Genomic DNA, 27,250 nt, shown 5'->3' with positions numbered 1-27,250 from the left:
TTTTTTTTTTTACTAAACCTTAATTTTAAACAAGAAGTTCCAATCTGATATCTTTTCCAGCAAGTGCTTGAGGAATATTCTAATTAGCATCACTTTAGCCTGTATCCTTCAGTCCAAGTCCCGTGAGCCAGATGAATTTGGTAGATTGGTGTCTTTTAAGTTGGTTAGAAGGGAAAATATTGAAGTTTATTTCTTTAGCAAAGGGTACAATATTTCCAATATATTCCTGCAATGTGATTTTGCCAGTTTGCTAGTTCTGCCAACCAACATTGCTCTTCAGGGGACTGTTCTAAAAATCAGACTTCTCATTCAGAAGGCTTCATGATCTCTACTTCCCTTCAGTTCAGCTGCTGGGGCTTTTTTGATATTATAGTGACTCATCATCCTTATTTGAATGAAAATCATCTGATTTTTGATCTATTGCATTAAAATCTCATACCCCTTACATGTAAGAGGTGAAATCCATAAACCTAGAACAATTAGCCAGGCTTGACAGTGCCATACAAGAAATTAAACACGATAAAAATTAAGAGAAAAGGTTAGTGAATCACATCACAGGCAAGAGCAAGCTAGTAAAAATGGAAGGAAGAAAAATATCATCAGGAAAGAATCAAAGGAAAAGAAATCTTACCACATACAATTAGAAGATGTAGCAATTGCATAAAGTTAATGACAATGGAGAATAGGGATGGTTTTTTAATAATCTTCTTATTACCACTGCATGAACTCACACTCTCAGATAAGTCCTAGAAACTAAGCTAGGGATTTGCCTTTGGTTTCTCAAGGGTCCCAGCAAGGTCGTTTCCCCTCATTAATTGAAGTTACAATCCTAGGTACAATCTCTTTGGGAACTAGCTATATCACATCTAAAGATAATAAAACATTTATTGCTTAGCCTTTTCTTTGACTTCAATAGTAAGAACCTCTTCTCCGCCCTCAGCAGAAGGAGCCATGCTGATGATGAGTGATTGACGGGAAGTTCCTCTGGGTAAAACTGTCCTTCTAATTGACTGGGGCTCTTCCTCCACTGCAACAGGACTTGCTGTATATTCAGGCCTGTCCAGTGGCTTCTCTGCTGGCTGTCTTCCTTTATCTTCATTTCCTTTTTGCTTATCTTCATTTGCTTTTCCTTCATCTTCATTTTCTTTTCCTTTATCTTCATTTTCTTTTTGTTTATCTTCATTTTCTTTTTCCTCTCCTCCTTCAGAATTTTCTTTTTCCTGGAAGGAGCAATTACAAAGAACTGGTGTTGACATTATAATTGAAAACATTGGATTGGATTTTGATTAGCAGGCAATGGCTAAGATCACCACCAAGACAGACTGTCTGAATTAAGTGAATCCAGGAATCATGTCTGCTTTGCTTCCACCTATCATTTGACTAAGATTCTGGTGTGCTAGAGAATGGAGCTGTTGCATTTGACTCATGGTGTTAGTCTGAATTGCATTTTTTTGTCTCTGCCAAAAAATTCCCTTCCTATTGGTCCTTATACTCTGAATTAGACTCAGTGCTCAAGACTCTGTTTTTGCTTTTTAAATGTTTACTTATTCTGTAGAGATAAAATTTTAAATATTTATTTTTAATAAAAAAGTATTAACTAATACTATATAAAATTACTGTAGAAAGTAGAATTTTCCTCTTGCATACGCTCATGGGAGAAGCTCAGGAAGAAACTTATCTCTTTCCTAGTACAATCTTTTCCACTTGTCTCACAGGTGCTTGACCTGTCATGTTTGAATCTATTGTGTTTAGCACTAGCTATAGAAATTTCATAGCAAAAGGTACACTGTGCTCTTTACTGGTAATGCTTGGGATCAATTTGAGAAAGGCTTGCCCAGGATATGAATGTGCACTGATAAAGCTGAGATTCTTTACACATTTACTTACATATTTCTTTACTCCCGTACATTTTAATGCAAATTACTATTTCTATGCTGATGCAAATAAAGCATTTGGTTTATGCTGGATCCCTAAATTTCACCACAGCGTTGTGTGTGTGGAAAAGGAAAAGGCAAGGTTTAGTCTTCTGTATATGGCTGACTTTATAGTAAGTGCTTTACTCATTTTCTGAAAGGTCCACAGCTACCCGTTTCTACAGTTTTAGACATAACACAATGACTAGGTTCAGAAAACCTGAATCCCACTCTGCCTGTTTCTCGGTATCTGCCCTCATAGACTAATTATGAGAATCAAAGAAATATGGAAAACAAAACAAAAAAAAGAGAAAAACAATAACATTTGATTTCTTTACATTTCTAGGAATCAAAAGGCAGCTTGGTGTAGGCCTGTAAGTCTGAACACCTGAGTGATAGCTTTCTGCTCTGTAACTAATTATGATCTTATCCAAATTCCTGGGTTTCAGTTTCTTCATCTATAACATGAAAAGCTTAGATGAAATTTACAAAGTTATTTCTGTCTTTAAACCTTTGCGATTTATAGTAATTGAATATTTGTGAAAATGTTGATAAAATGGGTTATTTATATATCCATATGTATATCTATATATATATATATATATATATATACACAGTTGATTCTTATTATTCATGTAGTTTTGTTCTATAAAGTTTCCATAAACAGCAAATTAGCAAATACTGAACCCTTGCTCCTGGGGGAAATACAGTATTAGGTTCTTATGAGCTTCCAACCATAACATTTTTCTCAATTGGTCAATATATAACTTTCTTTCATGTGTGTTTTTGTTTAGAGATGCCCTATTAATTTGATCAATTAATTAATTTGATGTATTATTGACTCATTACATTGAACTCATGGAATCAGCACTATAATTCCTGAATGAAGTTTATCTAACATACGCCTTTTCTCTGGAAGGCACATCGCAGCATTTTGGCACTTAGGAATGCTAGACAGTATTCAGGACTATGCTTGGGGGCTATTTTAAACAGCAAAATCAAACACACACAAAAAGCACAAAAATGTGAAACCCATGGCACCAAAAGGGTCACTCATTTATAGTATAAGAGCTGAAACATGAAAGGAGAGTGCCTCTTTGTTCAACCTCAGGTGAAAATGTATGCACTGGGTAACTTCAATGTTTTGCCATCCTGCACTTGCTCTTGTCCACAAACGACCACAAAGGCACCGTGAGTATCAATTTTAAGTTGCAAATAAATTATAGTAAGTAGAATCACAAATATAGAATCTGTGAATAATCTATGAAAAATGAGAGTAAACTGTATTTATAAATACATGTATATTAAGGCCATCTATAAACATCATGTGAAGGTTAAATGTGATAATATATGGGAATTCACCAGTGCTATATATAAAGTAGAAATTATTAGTATTAGATTAGTCCAAATTATCTCAGTGTCTGAAATGGAATTAAGAGTAGGAGTTTGTGTGGATATACTTAGTCTGGGGCCTTCTCCATGACAGCTCTCCATTCCCTCTGCCTTATTACCTGAGCTGTTTGTTCTCGCTTCAATTTGAGTAGTCTTGCAAGACTTGCTTTTCCTGTGCCTCCTAGGAGAGTTTTAAACAGTTTGGGTGTCTCTTCTTTTGGTGGGAAGAGGAAGGCAAGATTTTTTCTTGGAGGGGTTGCTTCTGCAGCCTTAGCCTTCTGCTTTAAAAGCACTCTGTGGATAGGAGAGAAAAGCTGTTTTAGGTAACTTTGTGAGACTTCTGGCAAAATCTACCAGAAAAGCTGTAATTTCTCCTAACCTGTGAAGTTTCAATGGGTACCTACATTAACTGTTGTTTATTAAGCATATCTCATTGTGATGAAGTTTATCACAATCATAATACAGTTCTCCTTATCTCAGAGTTTACAATGTAAAATCAACTGCATTCATCTCTAATGGGGTTTTAAAGGATGTACCTGGCTTTCTTCATGAGGATCCTTTCAGAATCTGGATAATGCACTAGAATTTCTTGAAGAGTCTTTTTGTCTAGAGTTAAAAGATTGGCAAACCCATGGGCCACAACATTGGCAGTTCGACGGTTTCCTCCTCCTGCTGCTAGAAGGCTGTAAGAGAGAAAAGTTAGTCTTTGGTGCCAGTTTCACTTTTCCTCCATCCACTGAAATTTCTTTAAAAAAATAGCAAGTATTATAAGTACTTATATTGCTTCAGAAATCATTCCCTAGAGGTGAGGGTCTAGGTGATTGTGCGGAGAGTGTCAAGATGTGGCAACAGAAATGGCTCAGTTTTCAATATATTTTGTCTCTAACTCTCACCTCTAAGTCCCACAAATCAAGGACTTATGGTTGTCAGTATCCTGTCAGATCCTTCATCCTAGATTCCAGAAATGCAGAATCCTTTTGGACTGGGTATCCCTCATTTGCTCCTTCAGATCCACTTTTCACCTCTCCCTATGCTCCTTTGTTTCCTGGGAAGCTGACCTCTGTAGGCTTGCCCTCTGACATCGCTTGGGCTCAGCCATTGGAAAAGACAAACAGGGAATCAGAAAGCAGGAAGAGAGTAGGGTCAGAGCATTTATCTCCATGTCAACCTTTAGGTTAGCAGTGGCTGCAGTTCTCTACCAAAATCTACAGCTCCTGACACATGAATGTCTTCTAGAAGTGCAATTCCCACCACTCTTGCTGAGTTCTGGCAATGATGCTCTCATTTTTTCGCATTCAGGCCTCACTGTAGTAACAGTTCCTTTGCTGCTGCTAAATTTGAGATGCATTGCCACCTTTTGTTGGTGTGGTAGTCCGTTTTCACCCTGCTATAAAGATACACCTGAGACTGGATAATTTATAAACAAAGGAGGTTTAATTAACTCAGTTCTGTATCACTGGGGAGGCCTCAGGAAACTCACGGTCGTGGCGGAAGGTGAAGGGAAGCAAGGCACATCTTACATGGCAGCAGGAGAGAGAGAGAGCAAAGAGGTAAGTGCCAGACTTTAAAACCATCAACTTTCCTGGAAACTCATTCATTATCATGATAATAATGATAATCATGGGTGGAAACTGCCCCCATGATCCAGTTGCCTCCTACCAGGTCCCTCCCTCAACATGTGGGGACTACAATTTGACATGAGATTTTGATGGGGACAAAGCCAAACCATGTCAGTTGGGTACCATTAGACTTTTCTTCTGTCAGCAATCCCTTTATTAAAGTTTACTCAATTGACTCACTTGAGTGTGTCTGTTTCCCACCTGGGCTCTGACTGATACAGCAATCAGCATCAAGTGTGAAAGCCAGCTCTTCATGATGCCCTGGTCACCTCAGATGAATCCAATCTCATCTCCTGCTATACTCCAAAATCATCTTGTTTCTCGATGTTATAAGCTGCTCTGTAATCCAGTCCTTCACATACATCTCCCCACCTAGACTGCCAGGGAATTGTGGGCTTTATGTCTTGGAGGGATACAGAAGAGCATTTTGCATTTGAGAAATAAGCAACAAAGAGTGAGGGGATAAAAAAACACAGAAATGAATAAGATAAATGAATAAAACGTCTATCATTACCAGTGATCTGAGAAAGAAGGGTTGGTCTGTAAAAACAGAACAAGAAAAACCACATTTCAAATGTTTGAAAAAGACACCATAGGGTTGAGAAGATAACACAATAGATTGAACCCCTTGGAGTTAATCTGTTAGAAATTGAGAAAGAAGGATCACATTAACAAAAAGTCTCTACAGGTGGAGAAGACAGAGAAAACACTCTGACCTCTGGAAGAGATGAGATTTGAGAAGCTGCATGGGCCCTGTGCCTGAAGATTTATGTTACACAGTATGAACAACTCCTACTGTTGTTGCAGAAAAGGGGGAATTCCAGTTGGCTGTTAATTGTTAAAAAACTAATGTAGGGTTTTAGCTCTGACAGGTTAAGAGCTTGGAAGTCACTTCTCCTCTCCTTACAAGAAAAAGCCGCACGATAGAAAAATTAATGACTTTTCTTGGATCCATCAGAAAACTGAAGTCACAGGGCAAACTACAACCCCCAAATCTGGACAGACAGGTGAATCCATAAAACTACAGCCACATCTGCTTACTGCAGCCGAAGGCCCTGGAGCCAAAACTGGTAAGAATGCTTAAATGCTAATTTTCATAAATTGCTGGAGGCTGAATGTGGACTAACATGAGAGTGAGAAACTCTTAGGGGGCATGGTTATAAAGTCACTCACACTCCTGTGGGATTTACCACCAGAAAGCTCATCAGGTTCTTATGGTGAAGAGCTAAGGAAGATCCCCTCTTGGCTCTGGTAGGCATAGGGGAAGATTAATCATTGTAAAATATGCCCAGAGCATATTTGTTTTCCATACCACAGGCCTACTATTTAGAGAAAAATACTTTCCCAGAGCCTTGCGCCACCCGAGGGAAGAACATTTTTTCCCAGTGCAGCCCCTTTAACCCTTCCTGTCTTATCTAAGAGAGATGGAAAGCAGAGAAACTCCTGTGAATGTCACAGCATTGGGACATACAAAAAAACTGAAACTTAATCATAGAATTATAAATTGTTTCCCCTTCTCCGTACCTTACCTCCACATCAAGGCCCCTATATAATACTAAGGAATTACAGCTGAAACAGCAGCAAGATGCAAACCCTCTCTGAGAAGTTACAGTTAGGCTTTCCTAAGCTCAGTCAACAGGGGAGACAAAGACAGGGAACTAGGAGGAATCTGAAGCCTCTGGCACCAGCAGCTATAGCAAACGTTAAACACAGCCTAATTCCTAGCCAAATTAGCAGAAAATGTCACACCAAAGGCCGATTTACCTCAGTCCATATTATTTATTACATAATTTTTAGCTTTAAACCACAAAAAAATTATACGGAATGCTAAAAGGGAAGAAACAAGGCAAGCATCAGAAATAGAATGAAATATGACACAGATACTGGCGTTATTTAGACAGGGAATATTTTAAAACTATGATTAACATGTAATCCCAGTACTTTGGTAGGCCGAGATGGGTGGATCACTTGAGCTCAGAGTTCAAGACCAGCCTGGGCAACATGTTCAAACTCCATCTCTACTAAAAATGCAAAAACTTAGCCGGGCATGGTGGCACCCTGTGGTCCCAGCTACCTGTGAGGCAGAGGACGAGAATGGCTTGAGCTCAGGAGGTGGAGGTTGCAGTGAGCCAAGATTGCACCGCTGCACTCCAGCCTGGCAACAGAGCGAGCACCTATCTCAAAAAAACAAAAACGAAAACAAAAAGGCGCAGAACTATTTTAAATGAATGTCAGATACCAAATCACAGATCCAGGGAGATGGAGAACATCAAGCAAGGTAAATATCAAAAGAAACAAAACAAATAAAAAACCCCAACTTCTGGGCATAAACTGCAGAAAACCAAAGACCTTGAAAGAATCCAGAGGCGGGATGTACCTAAGATAGAGAGAAACAAGGATAAAGGTTATAGCAGATTTTTAAATTAGAATCCATGCAAGAAAGGGAGTAGAATACAGTATTTAAAGTGTTGCAAGGAAACACTACCAACTAGAATTCTATATTTAGTGAAATGACCCTTCAAAAGTAAGAGAGAAACAAAGTCTTTGTCAGAAAAACAAAAACAGAGGGAATGAATTGCCAGTGGCTTGCCCTGCAAGAAAATATTTTAAGTTCTTCAGGGAGAAAGAAAATGATATAGATCAGAAACTGAGGTCTACATAAAGAAAGGAAGGACATTTAAAAAGGCATCAATGGAAGTAAAATATTTTATCTTTGTCATTCTTTTTTTTTTTTTTTTTGAGATGGAGTTTCATTCTTGTCGCCCATTCACTCTTGTGCAATCTCAGCTCTCTGCAACCTCTGCCTCCCAGGTTCAAGAGATTCTCCTGCCTCAGCCGCCTGAGTAACTGGGATTGCAGGCATCCACCACCACACTGATTAATTTTTGTATTTTTAGTAGAGACGGGGTTTCACCATGTTGGCCAGGCTGGTCTCAAACTCCTGACCTCAAGTGATCTGCCCAACTGGACTTCCCAAAGTGCTGAGATTACAGGCATGAGCCACCATGCTTGACAATTTTTCTCATTCTTAATTAGTCTAAAATATAACTGTTTAAATAATAAAGTGGTAATGTGTTTGGTAATTCTAGCCTATGGATAAGTGAAATGAATGACAGCCATATCATAAGAATTGAAATGAGAGGGAAGAATTGAAAACATTCTGTTGTAAGGCACCAACCTGTGATGTGGCACAGTGTTATATGAAGGTAGGTTCAGATTAGTTTAAAATGCATATTGAAAACTTTAGAGTAACCATTAAACATTTTAAAAAATAAGTATAATTGTTATGCTAAGAGAGAAGGAGAAAATGAAATCATATAAAATGCTCAAAGCCAGAGAAGGAAGGAAAAATGTGGGAAGAAACTACTGTAAGGCCACCCACGGCTTCAAACTCGGCCACTTATCTGCACCTAGCATTAATGACAGGGTCCAGGACTCTCCAGGCTACTTAAGAATGAAATTAGGCCCGGCAAGGTGACTCACATATGTAATCCCAGTACTTTGGGAGGTTGAGGTGGGCAGATTGCTAGAGCCCCAGAGTTCGAGACCAGGCTGGGCAATGTGGCAAAACCCTGTCTCTACAAAAAACACAAAAATTAGCTGGGTGTTGTGGTGCAAACCTGTAGTCCCAGCTACTTGGGAGGCTGAGGTAGAAGGATCACTTGAGCCTAGGAGGTCGAGGCTGCAGTAAGCACTGTGATCACACCAATACACTCCAGGCTGGGTGACAGAGTGAGACCTTGTCTCAAAAAAAAAAAAAAAAAATAAAATAAAAGAATAGAATTACTCCTCTAAGTATATATTTGAAATCTTTAAATATGTGCTCAATGATTTCACATTTCAATTTTTTTCTTTGTGGAAAAAACACTAGTCTTTTCCTAAGGTACTCCTAAGACAAGCTTCACCTTTGCCAGAGAAGACAAGAGAAATGAATTTTACCCCATCTATCTATTTATCTATGTATCATTCTATGTGTCTGTCATCTGTTGTCACAGCCATATCTTCACTCATTTTATCTACTCAGCTTTCTATCTACCTTCTTCCCTAACTTTCTATGAAATTGATGTTAATATTTGAAGGACAATGATTGGATGAGTCTATTTCATTCACATTCCTGTTGTCAGGGACACAGGGTAATCCAGTAGTTATGCAGGGCTGGATGGCATTGGGGAGGTTAATTTAAACCTGAGAATATCTGTATATGTATGTTAGACTATGAGAACAGAACGGAAATAACATATTTAAATGTCAGGTTATTTTGAGATTTCTCAAGTTTTAATTAAACTTGCCTACAGGTTACATGTTTGGAGTGCTTGATGAGTTTTTGAACGGAAGAAATAGTCTGCCAGATGGATTTTGCCCAAACTCTTTCAGCAACGTTTAAAATAGGATCTTTTTTTCATCTTGTCCACAAAATGCTTCTCCAGCATTCCACCCATGGAAAGTTTCACTCATTAAATAGCCTAAATATTCCCAGCCCCACATAGAGTTTCTGAAAGAGCCCATGCTGGAGGACAAATTGTTGAGGTTGCTATTATATCCCTCGGTAAAAATAGAGTGAGCAGAGCAGTGGACCAGGAAACAAAGAAACGGTTCTAATCCTAGAGCCACCTCTATTTGCTGTGACCTTAGACAATAACTCGAATACTTTTCTGATTTTCACTCTAATCATGTAAGTATTTATTAAGTGCCTACCAGGTATTCAGCACAGTGAAGTGGGGAAAAAAAGAGAATTATTAATGCATGGTATGGTTTTATGAAAAGAATACATGCTTTGGAACCAGATAAGTCTACCATCTATTGTGTTTCTGAACAGATTACTAAACTCTCCTGTAGGAAACAAGGCCATATTTAGTATCCACTATAGGTATCTGATTATCTTTAAGAAGAAATAGTACTAGTATGCCAAAGTTGGGTACTAGTGTGCCAAAGTTGGGTGAATGAACAAAAGCAGGTGTGAGAATGTCATGGAGAGACGGCATATTTGGAGGCTATGTAAGATAACTTGTATATGCAAAACTCAGTAAATGTGAGGAACAAGTATAGACACACACACCCACACATACATTTTCACATACATACATAATAGCATATATAACAAACATACATTTGTGTGCATGTGTATATATATATGTGTGTGTAAATATATATATGTGTGTGTGTGTATGTGTATATATATATATGTGTGTGTGTGTGTGTATATATATATATATATATGTTCGTGTGTGTATATATATATTCAGGCAGAGCTAGAACATTCAGATAGTCCCTGGTCAGTCACCCATTCCAAGCTTTGTCCAGGACTGCCGCATCCTGTGGAATTACAAGTTGCGTGTTACATACACAAACTGTGATGTGATTGGAGCCCTCTGGAGTTGCACAGTATACAACCTGCACAGCTCTTTTTAGTAAAGCTACTGTATCCAGAAAGTACTCACAAGGAAAAGTAGAATACAAAACAGCATGAATTGAATGTAGGAACAAAAGAAAAACAAGAATGGGGACATAAAATGGAATTCATACAAAAATGAAAACTTTGGCACAATAGGGCTTCAAATTTAGGTGTAAGCCTTTTGTGCCATAAAAATGGATCCATTGTTGGTCTTAAAACAGGCAGAAATATCTCCTGAAGGGCTTAGTAAAGAGGCCATTCTGTAAAGTGGTAGAAAACTTCATGTTCTTTCAATAGACACCACAATAAACTTGCTAGGAGCATTTGTAATAGAGCCCCCAATAAAGGCTGTGAATCACTTTCAAGTAAAGTTCAGTAAGAGTAATTTATGGATAGAAGGAAATAGGTCAGTACAATGCATTCCAGATACCCAGCTCTCTCTTTGTTGCTAGGACATGATCAATGGTGCCATTTAGAATATTCAGAGAAACAAATAATTCGTTTTAAACATTGTCTTTCTCAGCATGGATTTGATAACTAGTTTTTTGGATGCATCCAAGATTGTACAGATGATTGTGCTTTGAAGGTCAATTATGCAAGGGAAGATAAAGAATTCACTGTATAAATTGAAAAGAGAAGGAAAAAGATTAATTAGGAGTATATAGAAATAGCGTACTCTATAATGGGCTAGGTACTCTGCCAACTTCTGGGGCTATAAAGATGATTAACACCTGCCCTCAAGCTGTTGGTACTCTAGGCATGGGGTAAGTGTGTGTGCAGATAGTCAGATTAGCATATATTATTACTAAGAATATTGTAATAGTAACATTAATAGATAACATTATTGAGTGCTTACTATGAGCCAGATATTTTTCAAAGTTCTTTTTTATGTATTAATACATATAATAATTTTCACTCTTATGAGATAGTCATGTATTAGTGTTTCTCCATTTTGATGGATGAAGAAATGAAGTCTTAGTTGAGTAACTTGCCTGGAGATACACAGCTCATAAGTTGTGGCACATGGCTGCAAACCTAGTCAGGCAGGCTTCTTAAGCAGACGGAATTTAGAATGATTAATGCTTTAATAATTGTAAGAAATGAGAATGTTTCCTAAAATAAAGAAGGTTCTAGTCTAAACACATTTTCTCATGAGAATTATTTCCATATATATATATATATATATATATACATAAAACTACGTGCTATCAATGGAAAGAACATCACATTCAAACGCTGAGTAAGAGATTAAAACTCCAAATATTTGTTCTCATTAAGCAAATTTCCAGCTGGGTTTTATTTGGGAAACATGAGGTTAGATAACCTGTGTAGACTTTTTCTGAGATATCCTTTTATCTTTGTCAACATTATTAGGAAACACTTTATTCCTTGACAACTTTAAAGCTTGACTAAAAATAAATTCTAGCAAAATACTTTTGTGGCTGAGCAAATATCAGAGGATGTTCTAGGGCCACCTCTGCCTGGGCTTCTTGCTCTTTGCACATACTTTGATATTCATAAAACCACTGAATGGCAAACACATGCTAGCCTAGATTTTTTTTTTTTTCTGTAAAACATGTCTGCACACATAGATTTTTAACAAAATTAGAGTTTAGATATTGCAGATATAAAATGCTTAGCCCCTTTTTTCCCTAGCTGGTCTTGATTTCAGAGTTGAATTGGCCTTAGAGAAGTAGATGAGCAATGAAGAATCTGGGTAAAACTTCTAAGGAAGGAAAGAAAAGAAAAAGGATAATGTGGACTCTATTCCATGCTCTGTTTATTTTTCTTCCTTCAGTTGCCCAGAAAAATACTTAACTATGGTACTTGGCTGGAAAATACTTACAAACAAGCCCATACTAATACACTAGCCTAAGTGAATGTTTCCTTGGAGTAAAAACCAGATCACAATGTCAAATATTTGTGCAAAATTTATAGTTTTAAAGGTTTTTTTTTTTTTTTTTTTTTTAATAAATCCCTATATTTTCTTACATAATGACCACATCACTTTGGTGAGGTAGATTTTTTTCTCCCTCTCCTTCAAGGTCTTTATTGCCACCAGGCACAAGTGGCCATGACAGGTGGTGGCCATAAAGGGGTGAGTGATGTTCCCCACTGAGGTGGGCCCTGACGGTGGCTGTCCGCCTAGGCCAGGCCTTGCTAGGCATGCTGAGGGAAAGGCCTGGGGTCCAGCAGTGGTGGGTGTAGCAGGAGGGTCACCAGCTGAGGATGCCAGGGCAGTACTTGTCAAGGAGCCCCTGGTAGTAGGGCTGACACTTCTCCACGCCTGGCAGGCTAGGGAACGTGGTCAAATTGAACTCCGGCATGGCCAGGTCCTGCTTGCTACACCACTGCTGGTAGTCACTGCCCATGTGCCAGGGGCAGAAGGAGTGGAATCTGATTTTGTAGGAAGCCTCCAGTGGCAGCAAGAACTTGTTGAACACCATCAGCTGGTACAAGTACTCATCATGGCCCTAGGACATGAGGAAACTGAAGATCCCTCAATGGGGCTAGTACATGCCCAGTTCTGTGCTGTATCGAGGATCCTGGAAGTTGGGATTGTCCTGGAAAGTGGAGTCACAAAACCACAGAGGCCTGGGGGTGGCATCCAACGGGGAAGGTGTCTCTAACGACTGCCCACAGGGGCTCCCCCAACAGGGCCAGGACCTTCCCTGGGTCATAGAGGCCCAACAAGCTGGCACCAGTCCTTGCCTGGGTGATCCTTCCGGATGCCCTCCACCATCTGGAAGGCTTGGAAGGAGTGGGGGAAGTCTACATCAGGGTCCGATTCATCCACCAGCCCATGCAGCAGGCCCACGGCCACCATGACCGTCATTTTCTTGTAGGAAAAGTCCCCAAACCGGGCGTGGTTGGCCCTGACGAAATCCACCATCTGGTGCATGTGCATGAGCTTGTAGGTGGTAAAGACATGGTCCAGGAGGGGACCCGACACATGGTTCCGGAAGCCAGCCTTGTCTCTGGCAGTGTATTGGTCCACTTTGGGTCGGTAGACCAGGAAAGGGTCTGGGTCCGCTGTCACCTTCATCCTGAAAGGGATGCAAATCACAGGGCGGCGAGCGCATCCCTAGCCAAGACCCCTGCTGAGAGACATCTGCAGGCCCAGCATCCTGCTTGCCCCTGGCTTTAGACAGCTCCGATGGTGAGGGAGGATCTTAACCTTAAATACTTACAGACGTGGGAACTGAGGTACAGAATCAGTTAAGTGAATTGTTCAAGAACAAATGCTTAAGTATTTCACAATGAAATTAAAATCTAAGACAAGACCTGACTTCAAGTTAAGGGGTCTTTTTTTTTTTTTTTTTGAGATGAAGTTTCGCTCTTGTTGCCCAGGCAGGAGTGCAATGGGATGATCTCAGCTCACTGCAACCTCCGCCTTCCGGGTTCAAGCAATTCTCCTGCCTCAGCCTCCCGAGTTGCTGGATTACAGGCATGTGCCACTATGCCTGGCCAATTTTTTTGTATTTTTAGTAGAGATTGGTTTTCATCATGTTGGACAGGCTGGTTTCAAACTCCTGACCTCAGGTTATCCACCCACCTCGGCCTCCCAAAGTGCTGGGAGGGGGTCTTTTCTTTAACCACAACTCTAGTGATGACAGTGAAGTTATTGCTGCTGTTTTAATGATACAAATTTGCCCATGCACATTAGGAAAAATAAGGGAGGAAGCCAAACAGGCTGATGTGATAAGATATGTCCAGGTATGACTCTCAGAATCTTTACTTCCTCTCTGCTGTTCCAAATGGTGGCAAAAGGCCTTGATTTAGCACTGGATAAAGTTAATTTAGGAGGAGTCCTGAGGATATTTGAAATAATATTTAAGCAATGACACTGATTGTATATTTGTTTAGTGGGATATTGTGGGACTTAGATGAGGTATGCTTTTTAAGCTAAGCAAAAAAATGCTATACAATTGAAGAGATTATATTCAAAAGGATGTAGTGGAAATAAATATATGTATTCTTAACACAGGTAGTGCTCACAGCTTTGAGACAGGAAAAAAAATGAAAATGAAGTTTTCTCTTTCAATATTAATTGATTCTTGTCTCTGCTCATACTTTCAATCTCCTATTGCATCTACTATTTCTGCCTTTTAGGAAAGGGGAAAAAAAGGAATAACTGAGTTATTCTGATGAAGAGTAAGAATATGGAATTAAAATAGTCCAAAGACCTAAGAGTCTCCTCTGGTACTCTGATTAAATTTAAAAAAATGGAGTATTCAGAAGGACTAGACAATAATGGTTTAAAGGTTAAACAAACTGTTTTTTCTTCACCTTTCCTCTTTTTATTTTTTATTTTTTTAAATTTTACTTTAGGTGTATACTATATCCAGCATTTCTCCCCATGTTATCCCTCCCCACCCTCCACTCCCTCCCCACCCCATGCTGTCCCTTCCCTACTCCCCCAACTGCCCCCAGTGTGTGATGCTCCTCTCCCTGAGTCCACAAATCTCTCATTGTTCAACACCCACCTATGAGTGAGAACATGCAGCATTTGGTTTTCTGTTCTTGTGTCAGTTTGCTGAAAATGATGGCTTCCAGATTCATCCAAGTCCATACAAAGGACACAAATTCATCTTTTTTATGGCTGCATAGTATTCCATGGTGTATATGTGTCACATTTTCTTTGTCCAGTCTATCATTGATGGGCATTTGGGTTGGTTCCAGGTCTTTGCTATTGTACACAGGGCTGCAGTGAACATACGTGTGCATGTGTCTTATAGTAGAATGATTTATAGTTCTTTGGGTATATACCCAGTAATGGGATTGCTGGGTCAAATGGAATTTCTATTTCTAGATCCTTGAGCAATCACCACACTGTCTTCCACAATGGTTGAACTAATTTACACTCCCACCAACTGTGTAGGAGCATTCCTATTTCTCCACATCCTCTCCAGCATCTGTTGTCTCCAGATATTTTAATGATCGCCGTTCTAACTGGCATGTGATGGTATCTCAATGTGCTTTTGATTTGCATTTCTCTAATGACCAGTGATGATGAGCATTTTTTCATATGTTTGTTGGCCTCATATGTGTCTTCTTTTGAAAAGCATCTGTTCATATCCTTCACCCACTTTTAAATGGGTTGTTTGTTTTTTTCTTGTATATCTGTTTTAGTTCTTTGCTAGATTCTGGATATTAGCCCTTTGTCAGATGGGTAGATTGCAAAAATTTTTTCCCATTCTGTTGGTTGCTAGTTCGCTCTAGTGATGGTTTCTTTTGCTGTACAGAAGCTCCAAATTTTAATTAGATCCCATTTGTCTATCTTGGCTTTTGTAAACAAACTTTTAATATGATTTGCCAAGATATTTGGCCATTCCACATTGATATAAAGTAATACCAAAAAGAAATTCTCAGATTAGTGATTTGACTAATGTAATAGGTGAAAAGACATAAATGTTTTTAATGAAAACAAGATATCTAAAACATATGAGAATATATCAATGCCTGAATTCTACTTAATAACTTGTTATATATGATGAAAAAAGGATGGTGAACAAAAAAAGAAATTCAGAAGGTAAATGATCACATTTATGAAAATAAATAGGCCCATAGGAAATTAAGTCATTTAGCAAATATTTATGGAGGAACTATTATTTCCAGGCACTATTTAGAGAACTGCAAATTAAAAAAAACCTATTAAAATGCATAAACAATGAGAATAATAAAGTAACATCAGTAATACTGAAAAAAAAATAGCTATACCTTGTGGTTTGTAATGTAAATTGGTTCAGGTTTTTTTTCTGGAAAATAATCTGCCCATATATTACAAGAGTTATAGAAATGCTTCTTCCTTTTGGCCTTTTTATTCTGATTTTTGGGAATTAAATCTCAAATAAATAAAAGAAAAACAAAGTAATTTTCCAAAGATAAATATAGCTGTGTTATTCTTAAAATGAAAACTGACAAAAGGGCACAAGGCTGAATATGCATATTCATGACAAAAATGAATGTGCACTTGTACATTAACAAAGATAGAAAGATAATTAGACATTCCCTTATTTATTCAATGACCATTTATTAGGCAATTATGGGCCAGTCACTGCCCCAAGGGCTGGGGATGACGTATAGAACAAGCCACACATGATGTCTACTAGGACCCCTGGGAGCCGGTGTAAAGTGTCTTCATGCAAACTATAAAAATGTGGCCTTTCTGAGCATGTGCAGTCCTGCGTTTGTCTAGAAGAATGCCTCCTTTCACAAAACGAAAGGTAACTGTTCAGGAGAGGGAATACAACAGCCAGGGCTCATGGCTCAGAAGTGGAATGTGGACTGGGTTCATGTTCTCGCAGTCCCTCATTGAGAATTCTGGTGCAGAGAACGGTTGGCACAGCCACAGACGGTAGTTCTGGTGCTTGCAGTTTAAAAAGGAAGAAAAACATTGAAGAAATAAATGCACGAATGCATGTATAGTTACAAAGATAAGTGCTCCAAAGAAAGGAACATCATTGGATAAAAGTGTACAGCAAGGAGACCTGGGAGCCCCCTATAGTGGGAAATCCAGGAAGGCCTGAAAGAAGCTGAGATCTTGGTAAAAGGGTGGGGAAAGCATCCGGGCAGATGTAACAGAATGTGCAAAAAACTCTCTGTGACTAGATAGAGTGTGGTGCATTCAAGCAATGGGTATCTGGATTAAAAAGAGCAAGGACTGCTGGGTGCAGTGGCTCATACCTGTAATCCTAGCACTTTGGGAGGCTGAGGTGTGTGGATCACCTGAGTTCAAGACTAGCCTGGCCAACATGGTGAAATCCCGTCTCTACAAAAATACAAAAATTAGCCAGGCATGACTGCAGGTGCCTGTAATCCCAGCTACGCAGTAGGCTGAGGTGGGAGAATCGCTTGAACCTGGGAAGTAGAGGTTGCAGTGAGCCAAGATGGTGCCACTGAACTCCAGCCTAGGTGTCAGAGTGAGACTCCATCTCAAATAAATAAATTAAATAAAGAGAGCAAGGAGAGTCAGGTGCAACCAGAAGAGGAGAGGTAGGGAGGGACTAGACTCTACAGAATCTCATAGGTCAGGAAAATAACTTTGTTCTTATTCCTAAAAATGTCATGAAAGCATTAAATAGTTTTAAGTGGGAGGGAAGTGATATGATTAGATCTGTGTTTCCAAAAGGTCCCTCTGGCTGGAGAGTGGAGACTGATTGTGGAGAATATGGTTATTGGATTGAATGACTGGGAGTAAGCCACTATAGTTGTCCAACGAGAGATGGTTGAACCAAAGTAGTGGCAGTGGAGAATGTAAGATACAAATGATTTGAGACATTCTTAGATGGTAAGATTGCCAGGTATTGGAGGTAGAGTGGCTGTGTAGGGTGAAATAGAGTGTCAAACATGCTTTTGTTTATCCCCAGTAAAAATTTAAAAGTGAACGATTTAAATAATTTTGTATTGTATTAGTTTCCTAGGGCTTCCAAAACAAATTACACTAAACAAGTGACCTACAACCACAAAAATGTATTATCTCACAGTTTTGGAGGCCAGAAGTCCAAAATCAAAATATCGGCAGGGCTGTGTTTTCCTCTAAAGACTCTAGTGAAAAATCTTTTCTTGCTTCTTCCAGCTTCAGGGGCTGCCAGGCATTTCTTGGCTATGGCTACATTACGCCAGCTTCTGCCTTCAGTCTTCACACGGCTTTCTCCTCTTAGGTCTTTTATAGGGACACATAAAAAGTGTCCATAGAAAAAAGAACCCTCTTTGTCATTGGACTTGGGGCCCTTCAAGATAATCCAGGATGATCTTATCTTGAGATCTTTCATTTAATTACATCTGCAAAGACCCCCCCCCCCCCTTTTTATTTAAGTTAGGTCACATACATAAGTTCCTAGGGTTAGGATGTGGCCTTATCTTTGAGGGAGACACCATTCAATGCACTACAGGCATCATGCCAATTATCCTTTACATGCCCCACAGTAGGGGCTTCTAGGACTGTGCTGTGTGCACACATCATTTGAAAACCACAGAAGGTTCAGCTTTAGGTTTCCAAACAACCTCTAGTAACTGCCAGATCCAAAGGATGCACTGGTCCTTGCAAAGACTTTGTTCATTCCCCATATCATCTTGTACACACTGTCTTCCTGGGACACAATCCATACATTTAATCACTAGGTATTGAAGTCTCTTGTAAGGCCCTTGAGGATAGTGATTGTTTCTTGTTCTCCTTTGTATGCGCATGACTGGCACTCTACCTGGCAAAGAAGGAATACATGACCTTTCCTTTCACACTATGCTGTAAGGGGATGCAATATAATTTTCTTTTGTTTCTATCAAATCACAATTAAGAACTTGATTAATTTAAAATTGCTGAAGAGCTGCTGCAAATTATTTTTGAATGGAGGCATGATGTAAGTAAAAATCACCACTTAGTATAGTGTTTATGTAGCTGCTGGTGATATGAAAATGGATGAATTCTTATATTTTAATAGCTCAGTTTTTGGAGAGACCTGTCTGAACAAATCAATTATAAATCAGTAGTAATTACTGTTTTAAAGGCATAAATAAAATGCTATGGAAGCATAGAATAAAGAGCAACTAGTTGTTTTAGGGGTTAAAGATGGCTTCAAAAAGATGGCATTTGAAGGATAAATGAAAATTTTCCAGGGGGAGGATATTCCAAAGAGACATGAAACCAATAGAAAATCCTATTGAAATCATAATGGCAACAGAAGAATAAAAATTCAGATGTGTGTTAAGAAAAATGGCCTTTCAACAGATGCAGAATGCAGACAGGAAGTGGTTAAATGCATTCAGTGAATAAGACTTGGGACTAAATGTACGTGTAAGGAAAACAATGGAGTTGGAACCACCACAAGGCCACCCCTCAGCAGACCCTGGGTCTCTCTTTTAGAAATGGGGCATCTGCACTCTTCACATGTTAATTGGAAATGTGGTCTGGGTTTTCTCTGTCACAGGCTGTAAATCTATATTTCAGTCAGGGTTTTGCGCTTTTGGATTAATATATAATGTCCTTGAAAGCCCTTAATTTTTTTCTTTTTTTCCTGAGGAGAAAGAACTCTTTTTTAAAGGCTACATGATAGTGCTGGATTTAGCTCATTTTAACAAAGGTCACAGCATTTTTGAGTAGTAAACACTATTACTAGATCTTTCCAGTATCTGGATGTTTGGCAGGCATGCATTCAGCTCTGGAATAAATGACTGGAGCTTCAGGGGCGTATGACAGCTGTGGGCCTGTGAAGCCTGTGGGTATCTGGAAAGAGGCAGATGCATCCTGTTTCCCCATAACCACAGCCAAAAAGAGAATCAAGGCAAAAAGCTCCCTTTTACTTGAATCAACCAAACTACTGAGCAAGTTTAAAGCTTGTCTGTTCTACTGGTTTCAATTTGGCCTTGGAAACCAGATGAGTAATAGGAGATTTATTTGAGAAGCTGCTGTCAGGAATCTAGGATTACTTTCAGTTGCAACTCAGCAATACCTGGATTCAATTCCTAGGGTATTTCCTCCTGTGACGATAATATCAGCAATGAACATATTTGTTTTTTTTTTTCCCCATTTATTTATTTTATTGCATTTTAGGTTTTGGGGTACATGTGACGAACATGCAAAATTGTTGCATAGGTACACACGTGGCAGTGTGATTTGCTGCCTTCCTCCCCATCACCTACATCTGGCATTTCTCCCCTTGCTATCTCTCCCCAGCTCCCCACCCCCCACCGTCCCTCCCCTATTTCCCCCCAACTGACCCCAGTGTGTAGTGCTCCCCTCCCTGTGTCCAAGTGTTCTCAAAACATATTTGTATTTATAAAGCTTATTCTTCAGGGAGTACCCAACCCTTGGGAAAGGTCAGCTAATTAATTTCTGCAATGTTTCAGATTAAACTATTGCATGTTTTATGACCTTGTAGATTACAGTGATTATTAAGTCACAAAATATTAAATCACTTTTGTAAGGACTCCCAAGAAGGAAATGATAGAAAACAGGCAAAGAACTCAGATCTTGTACATTCTGAGAAGTGTTTCCACCACTGCCCAAGAGCAAGATTCTCAGAGGATCACCTTAACAGCAATCAGTTGTTAAATGAAGAGAAAAAAATTAAAAAGAGAAGCCACTTTACCAATAGAGAAATAACATGCTTCAACATTCCGAGGAAACCCTAAGGATGCTAATATGAGGTGATCTGAAATTATCCATATTTTTGGAACATGAAGATAACTGCGTAGCAGCTATGAAATTAGAGGTTGGAAATTTCTCCTGTGATGTGGTATAAAGATCGCTGGACCCCGATCCATGGAGACCCAGGTTTGAATGTTCTTCCTCTAATTCATTAGCTATGGCGTCCTGGGCAAGATGCAGTACTTGGCATCTTGGGATAGCAATTCTCTCAGTTATGAAATGAATATATGAATAACTGCCTGCCAGGGTACTCTTCTATTCATCGTAAGGGCCAGTATCCCAGTTCCAGACACCATTATCTTTCACTCAAGCCATCACAGTTGACTTCCAATTGGTCTCTATCCATTCTTGCTACTCTACTGTGTCTTTTCCACATAGCCGTTGAAGTCGTCTTTTAAAATAATAATTCAGAGTGTGTCATTCTTTTGCCTAAAACCCTCTACTGGCATTCATTCGTATTTAGAAAAAGACATATCCTATCGTGGCCTGAAAGACCATGTGTTATCTGGGCCTTGCTCACCTGTTTGGCCTTCTCTTCCCACAGTGCTCCCATTCACTGTACTCCAGCCACACTGACCTTTCTGCCCCTTTACCAGACAAACTTGCTTTACCTCTAGACCTTCGCCTAATCAGAGAGGCTCTTCCCCAATTCTGAATGGCTGATCCCTTACTCTTTCAAATCTCAGGTCAGTTATTATCTCTCCAGAGAGGTCATTCCTGACCACTGCATCTAAGTAGGGTCCTGTTACTTTCTAACCATTTTTTTCCTCATGGTAGTTATTACAATGTGAATTCATCTTGTCTAGTTAATTAACTCTTTATTATCAGTTTTCCCCGACTAGACTTGTAAGCTCTATGAGGGGATATATTTTGTCTACTATTTTTATATAGTTTATTCCCAGAGCTAAGAGCAATACCTAGCATGTGCTAGGCTCCCACTGAATACATTTTGGTTGAATAATGAATAAATGTAAATGTGATAATGCATACAGAAGTGTTTGCCCACAAAATGCTTAAATCTGCAGTCTATATTTTTACTCTTGGGGACTTCCTCATTCTAGGATAAACTTCCTGGCCAATAGGATATAATGGTAAAAATAGTTAATATTTATTGAGCTCTTATATAGATCCTGGGAAGTGTTCTAAGTAGTTTTAATGAATTAACTCATTCACAAACCCTTTAAGATATATTCTATTATTATCCTAATTATTACGGTGAGGAAACTGAGAACCAGAGGGGACATGTAACAGAGGAAAAAAGCTAGTGGTGATGAAACTGGAGTTCAGACTCAGGAAATTTGGTCCCACAGCTATGCTCAAATCACTAGCCTACTCAAGACCCCCTTGTTAGCAAGGCATTCGTCTTCCAGCAATCTGTTAACAGTCAACCCTCCAAACCGCTTCTCTTATTAATTCATTCAGTTGTACATCTATTCAACATATACTGGGAACCTGCTTTATGTCAGGCACTGCTCTAGGTGGTGGACTAAAGTGCTGAATGACCCAGTTCTTTTCCTCAGGTCTTTTTGGTGAAGGGATGAATAGAAATATGAAAACCTTATTTTACCAATGCTCTCAGCACAATCAAACCTTTGATACATCTGAGCAGGAACTTTACCTATATTACTATCTAAGACTTTTCTTTTATGACAAATGATGGACTTCAGTATTTGTGAAGTGTCTTTCAGATACCTGATTTCTCCAAACACTGACCCAGCCTTCAGAGTAACCAGAACTTTAGTACCATCAGGGCCTCCAAGGACTTGGACTTCTCCATGCTTGATGATATACATCTCCTTGCCAATTTCGCCCTACATGTCAAGTATAAAGAGGAAATGGTAGTTACTTTATTCTTGACAAGTATGCTGTAAATTAAGAAATATAAACTCTTTTAGTTGAGTAAATATAAATGAAGGAAGCCAAGAACATTAATGTAAAAGTAATTATCTTAAGACCTGAAGTATTTACTGACATTCGTTGGACATATCATGTGAAAGGAAATGATTAGGAAGATGATACTTACCAACATGTGAGTACTGTTTGCCTCCCCTGGATACATGAAGATATTTTGCTTTAGGAAGGACCCTGGGTAGAGGAAGTAATTGGTTTTAAGCATTGTCGAGCCTGGCTTTGATTGGAAGATGTTGCTTGGTCTAGCCAAAGAGCATAGACTACAGCCTTTCAAAGGTCAGTTCTACTCTTCTGCCCATGGCATTGAGGTCTGACCTGGGGAATTGGGGCATAGGAGATCTTTGAGCTATTACTAGTATTTCATATTGAGATAAAGTGTTAATGCAGCAGGTTGTTTTACTCAGTTCTTGCCTATCTTTGGGGACTCTTGGGACCAGAGCAAGGATCTTTGTTCAAATCCCAAGAATTAAACTCCTGGAATGTTCACATTGCCACTGGTTAATGGTGTTATTCTATATTCCTGAGCCAGTGTAGCAGCATGTACCAGGCTGTCAACACTATTTAATATAAACACAAAGATTTATGATGTGTACCTCGTACGTAGTTTGAAGTCCGAATCATGTCTGGTCATGCAGCTATATGCCCCATTTAAGGATACCTGACCCAAGTCTACCATGGAGCTTCTCCGGTGGAGATGTTTTGCTCATGTTTCTATCGTCCACTGGAGAGAAAAATGCATCCATGTGACCCTCATAGAAATAGGACCTCGTAAGCCTGTGTCTGATTTCTCTAGTGTTTGCTTGTGTATATCTTTTTCTTGCTATTCCTGCATTTTATCCTTTGCTGTAATAAATCTGAAGCCATAAATATAACTTTATGTGGAATTGTATGAGTCCTTACAAGTAAATTACCAAACTAGTGGGTGGTTATGAGGCCCTTGGAACATAGCTTCTCACTCTAACATCCAAAATGAATAAATGTCTTACAAGAGATCTAAATGGCACTTAGGTCAAGAAAAGGTGTTAAACTCTAAATAGGCCAGATTGCATAACATGAGGTAAACTACTTGGATAGTAGTACCTACATGTCTGAATGAGCTGTGCCTTGATTACCTTGAGCTGTAAAAAGAAACATCTATAAAAGCTATAAAAAAAAACATTAATACAATAAATTCACTTACTTGGCTTAGGAGGGGATTGGGTTATTTGAGTTAATCAAATATTCTCTTTAACCATACTTTGAAAGAATTAGATAAAGTTGTATGACTCAGTAATTAGAAGCAAACAAAGCCTAGAACCCACATCTCCTAACTGAGCAAAGCAGGAAATATGTTTATGTTTTACATTATGCAAAATATTTTTTTAAATTAAGATTTTTTTTTTTTTTTTTTTTTTTTTTTTTTGTGAGACAGAGTCATGCTCTGTTGCCCAGGCTAGGTGCAGTGGCGTGATCTTGGCTCACTGCAATCTCTGCCTCCTGGGCTCAAGTGATCTTCCCACCCCAGCCTCCTTAGTAGCTGGGACCACAGGCATAAGTCACTATGCCTGGCTAATTTTTTTTTTTTTTTTTTTTTTTGTAGAGACAGGGTTTTGCCATGTTGTCCATGCTTGTCTCAAACTCCTGACTCATGTGATCCTGCTGCCTTGGCCTCCCAAAGTATTAGAATTACAGGTGTGAGCCACTGCACCTGGCCTGTGCAAAATATTAAGAATATATTTATACTCAAAAACAGATCAAAGTAGAAATTCCAATATAGATGGATCTTATTATAGTTATTTACATACTATCAATGCTAATAACAATATCTTGTCTTGCACATTACTTTAAATATTGTTACATTATCTGACATTTATATAGCTCCTTACTTCCTATATTTGTTCTAGCAGAACATGCTACTTTAGAGCTGCAAAGCATTTCATAGATAGTAATTCATCTAATTCTTGCAAAAATCCCAGTGAAGTCAAGTAGGAAAGCTATCATTACTCTTATTTAAAAATTGGTAGTAGAAGCTTAAAAAATTAACCGTCTTGAGGAAACTTTTAAGGCCCACAGGTGACAGCAGCAGCACCGATGTCATCTGACTCTATATAACACACGAAGACAGACCATATTTAACGGTGACTCCAGCATCAGTACTGATCTCTTAAAAACCAATAAAATAGCCATGAATGATTTTAAAAATAAGGCAAGATGTCTGAAAATTAGTTTTCCAAGAGATACTTTAGGAAGTAATGAAGAGGACAGGATCATGTTCCTTATTCTTTGCATGAAGTAATTCTCAGGGAACTGGAATGATTTTTCAAAGGCAGTTACTGCAACTGACTGGAGGTGGAAGTACAAAGTGGGTACTTATATATAGTTTGGCTCTTTTAATTATTTTTTAATGATCATTTCAATAATTTTCCAAGGAGATCTGGCATAATCAACGAACCAAAACTTCCACTATTTCTTACATATTTCTAGCCTAATTTAAGCCTTTTCTGCAAGTTTAATTAGCATTCAAATGAAGTAGACATTCCTCAGAGAATAAGGGCTGACAGCATGTGCAAAATAAGATTAAACCAAGCCTTGGCTGTTTGTGTGTGGACTAATTTGGAGAAAGTATGAAAAAGCAAGAGCTTCACGTAGACTGAAGTAACCCCTGGAGATAGTACACTTCAAAATTTCAGGGTTCCTGTGTAGGAAGCTATTTCTGAGACTCATGGGGACTTTATGACACTCAAGCGCACCCCATCAGAAAACAGCAGTGCTATTCAAAGTGTGGTTCCTGGGTCAGCGCCATCAGCATCACTAAGTGCTTGTTTAGAGGTGCAAATTCTCAGTTCACTGAGAATTCTCACTGCAGAAATATGAATCAAAATTTTTGGGAATGAGGTCCCAGAAATTGGTGCTTTAACAAGAGCTCTAGGTGATTCCTGCTCTGCCATAGAGCATCTGGAGAAAACTCCCACTCTTTCAACCAGACCAAGGTACCACTCAGTCAATTTCTAAACCATCCTGGGGATGAGATAGGTCAGCAAACTTGGCCCCAAATGCTGTCATCTCTTAAATGATATAAAGAACCTCAAATTGAGCATATTTTTTTCCGTCCCCTTGCCTTCAATATTTTGTGAAAATGATAAGCAAAACAAAGCTGAATTCATTTGTCTAAAGTCCTGTCAAGTAACAGCCTTTCTTTTCTGTCAGTATCTACTTTCATGTAAATCCACCTCTTAAAGAAATGTTACTTGTCATTCTAGTGTCTCCTCGTTTCTACTCTCCCACCTACTTATTTCTTTTCTTGCCTCATTTGTCTCCACTGACGTTTTTGTTATTGAGTGATGAGTGTGATGTGAAGAAGTTAGAAATGAGAAGGCTGCATCTGCTCTGTATTTCACACTTTGTTAAACAAATTTGCACTGCTTAGGCGCACAGGTGCTAAAGTTCATGTGAATTATTACAATTTTCAATCTCTTCTGCTACTGGCACCAAATGAAAGGACATTTTTGGCACATTAAAGTCATGTCATTCCAGTGCGCCACTACCCCCGAGGAGTCCTTGGAATGCACTGTGATTTGTATTTCCCATTTTAATAAAATTGGTTTCATATCACCAATCTGCCTTTTTTAACTTGGACTAATTTGTGTGGGATTATATATTCTTGGTTCCCATTTTATCATAATCTCTCTACCATTTTCCCCTTTCATCTCTGAAAGCTCCTTCTCAGTTGCCCTCTCTAACTCTCCTTCATTGACCTCTTCCACAAACACCAGAGCTCTTGAAAGTTAGAACCAAGTCCCTCTTCTCTGACCTTTCCTTCTGCTTCTCTTGAAGTCATCTTCCTTCATATTCCAGTTCCCAGGAACTCCCAGTTCCATCCTTTCTCATTAGGCTGATTTTCACCGTGTAGTTGGCATCTCCATCTGATGCCTTGAAGTACCTCACACTCCATTTGACCTTGTCTTTCACCACAGTCTCCATCTTCCTTCTGTTCCTTCGATATGCCAAGCTCCATCTTGCCTCTTGGCTCATGGCTCCAAGTCTTCGTGAAAAATGCCATCCTGTCCACTTTTTTTTTAAACTAAAGAACTATGTCTCTTTAGATTTTTCAAAGGTCACTCCTGATAACCTAATAACCTCACCGTCTCCCAATCCTGGATCTAAATTAAGTGTCTTTGCCACTACATACTCTCCTGGCAACTTCTATTTTCCCTTGAAATAACTTAGCACATTTTGGAATTACGCATTTATTTAATTTCACTTGTTTATTGCTTCTCTCTCCCATCAAGCCAGTGGTTCTCAGCTTTGGCTGCATTTCAGAATCACATAGGAGCTTTTAAATAATACTGGTATATGGGCTCTATCTAGACCAAATGAATCACTGAAGGGCGGGGGCCAGACTTCTTCAGGTGATTCTGATGTGCACTGTGAGTTGAGTACCATGGCACTAGAAAGGCAGCCCCCTAAAGAACAAGAACCATACATATGTTTATTTATTTATTTATTTATTTCTCAGTACCCAGCACAGTTTCTGGCTCATCATATTAAGACATATTTACTGAGTTTTGTGGAATAAATCACTATAAAATTGTCCTAACATTTACCTTAGTGTAGCTCTCCGCCTTCCCTCTACAGACACAGTTTCGTCCTTTTTGTCTTAGCTCACACTTCTTTCCTCTACTCAGAAAGACTATTTCCTCTTTCACTTAGTTTACTCCAATTCATTTGTCAAGACTTAGCTCAGACCTCATCTTCTCTAGGAATCTTACCAGTAACCAGGAGGGACAGGCACCCCTCCTTTATGCCCTACAATAGCTTGTGCTGACTTTGACCATAGCATTTAACACATTATTTTGAAATTATAAAAGTGCCTCTCATCTTTATTCACCGTGCACTT

General features: G+C 39.0%; 1 protein-coding gene and 1 pseudogene across 1 annotated transcript in view; both read right to left on the bottom strand.

Moving 5' to 3' along the window:
* Positions 1-27,250, bottom strand: part of CNGB3 (cyclic nucleotide gated channel subunit beta 3) — a 165,941-nt gene continuing 138,691 nt past the window's right edge. The window contains exons 15-18 of the mRNA XM_032249930.1: positions 22,156-22,274; positions 3,842-3,988; positions 3,425-3,599; positions 1-1,220 (exon numbers count right to left, since the gene is read on the bottom strand). Coding sequence (XP_032105821.1) covers positions 885-1,220; positions 3,425-3,599; positions 3,842-3,988; positions 22,156-22,274 — 777 coding nt within the window. The 3' untranslated portion in view covers positions 1-884. The remainder of the gene's footprint in view (positions 1,221-3,424; positions 3,600-3,841; positions 3,989-22,155; positions 22,275-27,250) is intronic.
* Positions 12,401-13,572, bottom strand: LOC116531266 (annotated as a pseudogene).

The sequence above is a fragment of the Sapajus apella genome, unplaced genomic scaffold (genome assembly GCF_009761245.1).
Source record: "Sapajus apella isolate SASKATOON/1434 unplaced genomic scaffold, GSC_monkey_1.0 scaffold3, whole genome shotgun sequence".
Classification (NCBI taxonomy): domain Eukaryota; kingdom Metazoa; phylum Chordata; class Mammalia; order Primates; family Cebidae; genus Sapajus; species Sapajus apella.
The sequence above is the reverse complement of the archived record's forward strand: the minus strand, read 5'-3'. Positions and strand labels throughout refer to the sequence as shown.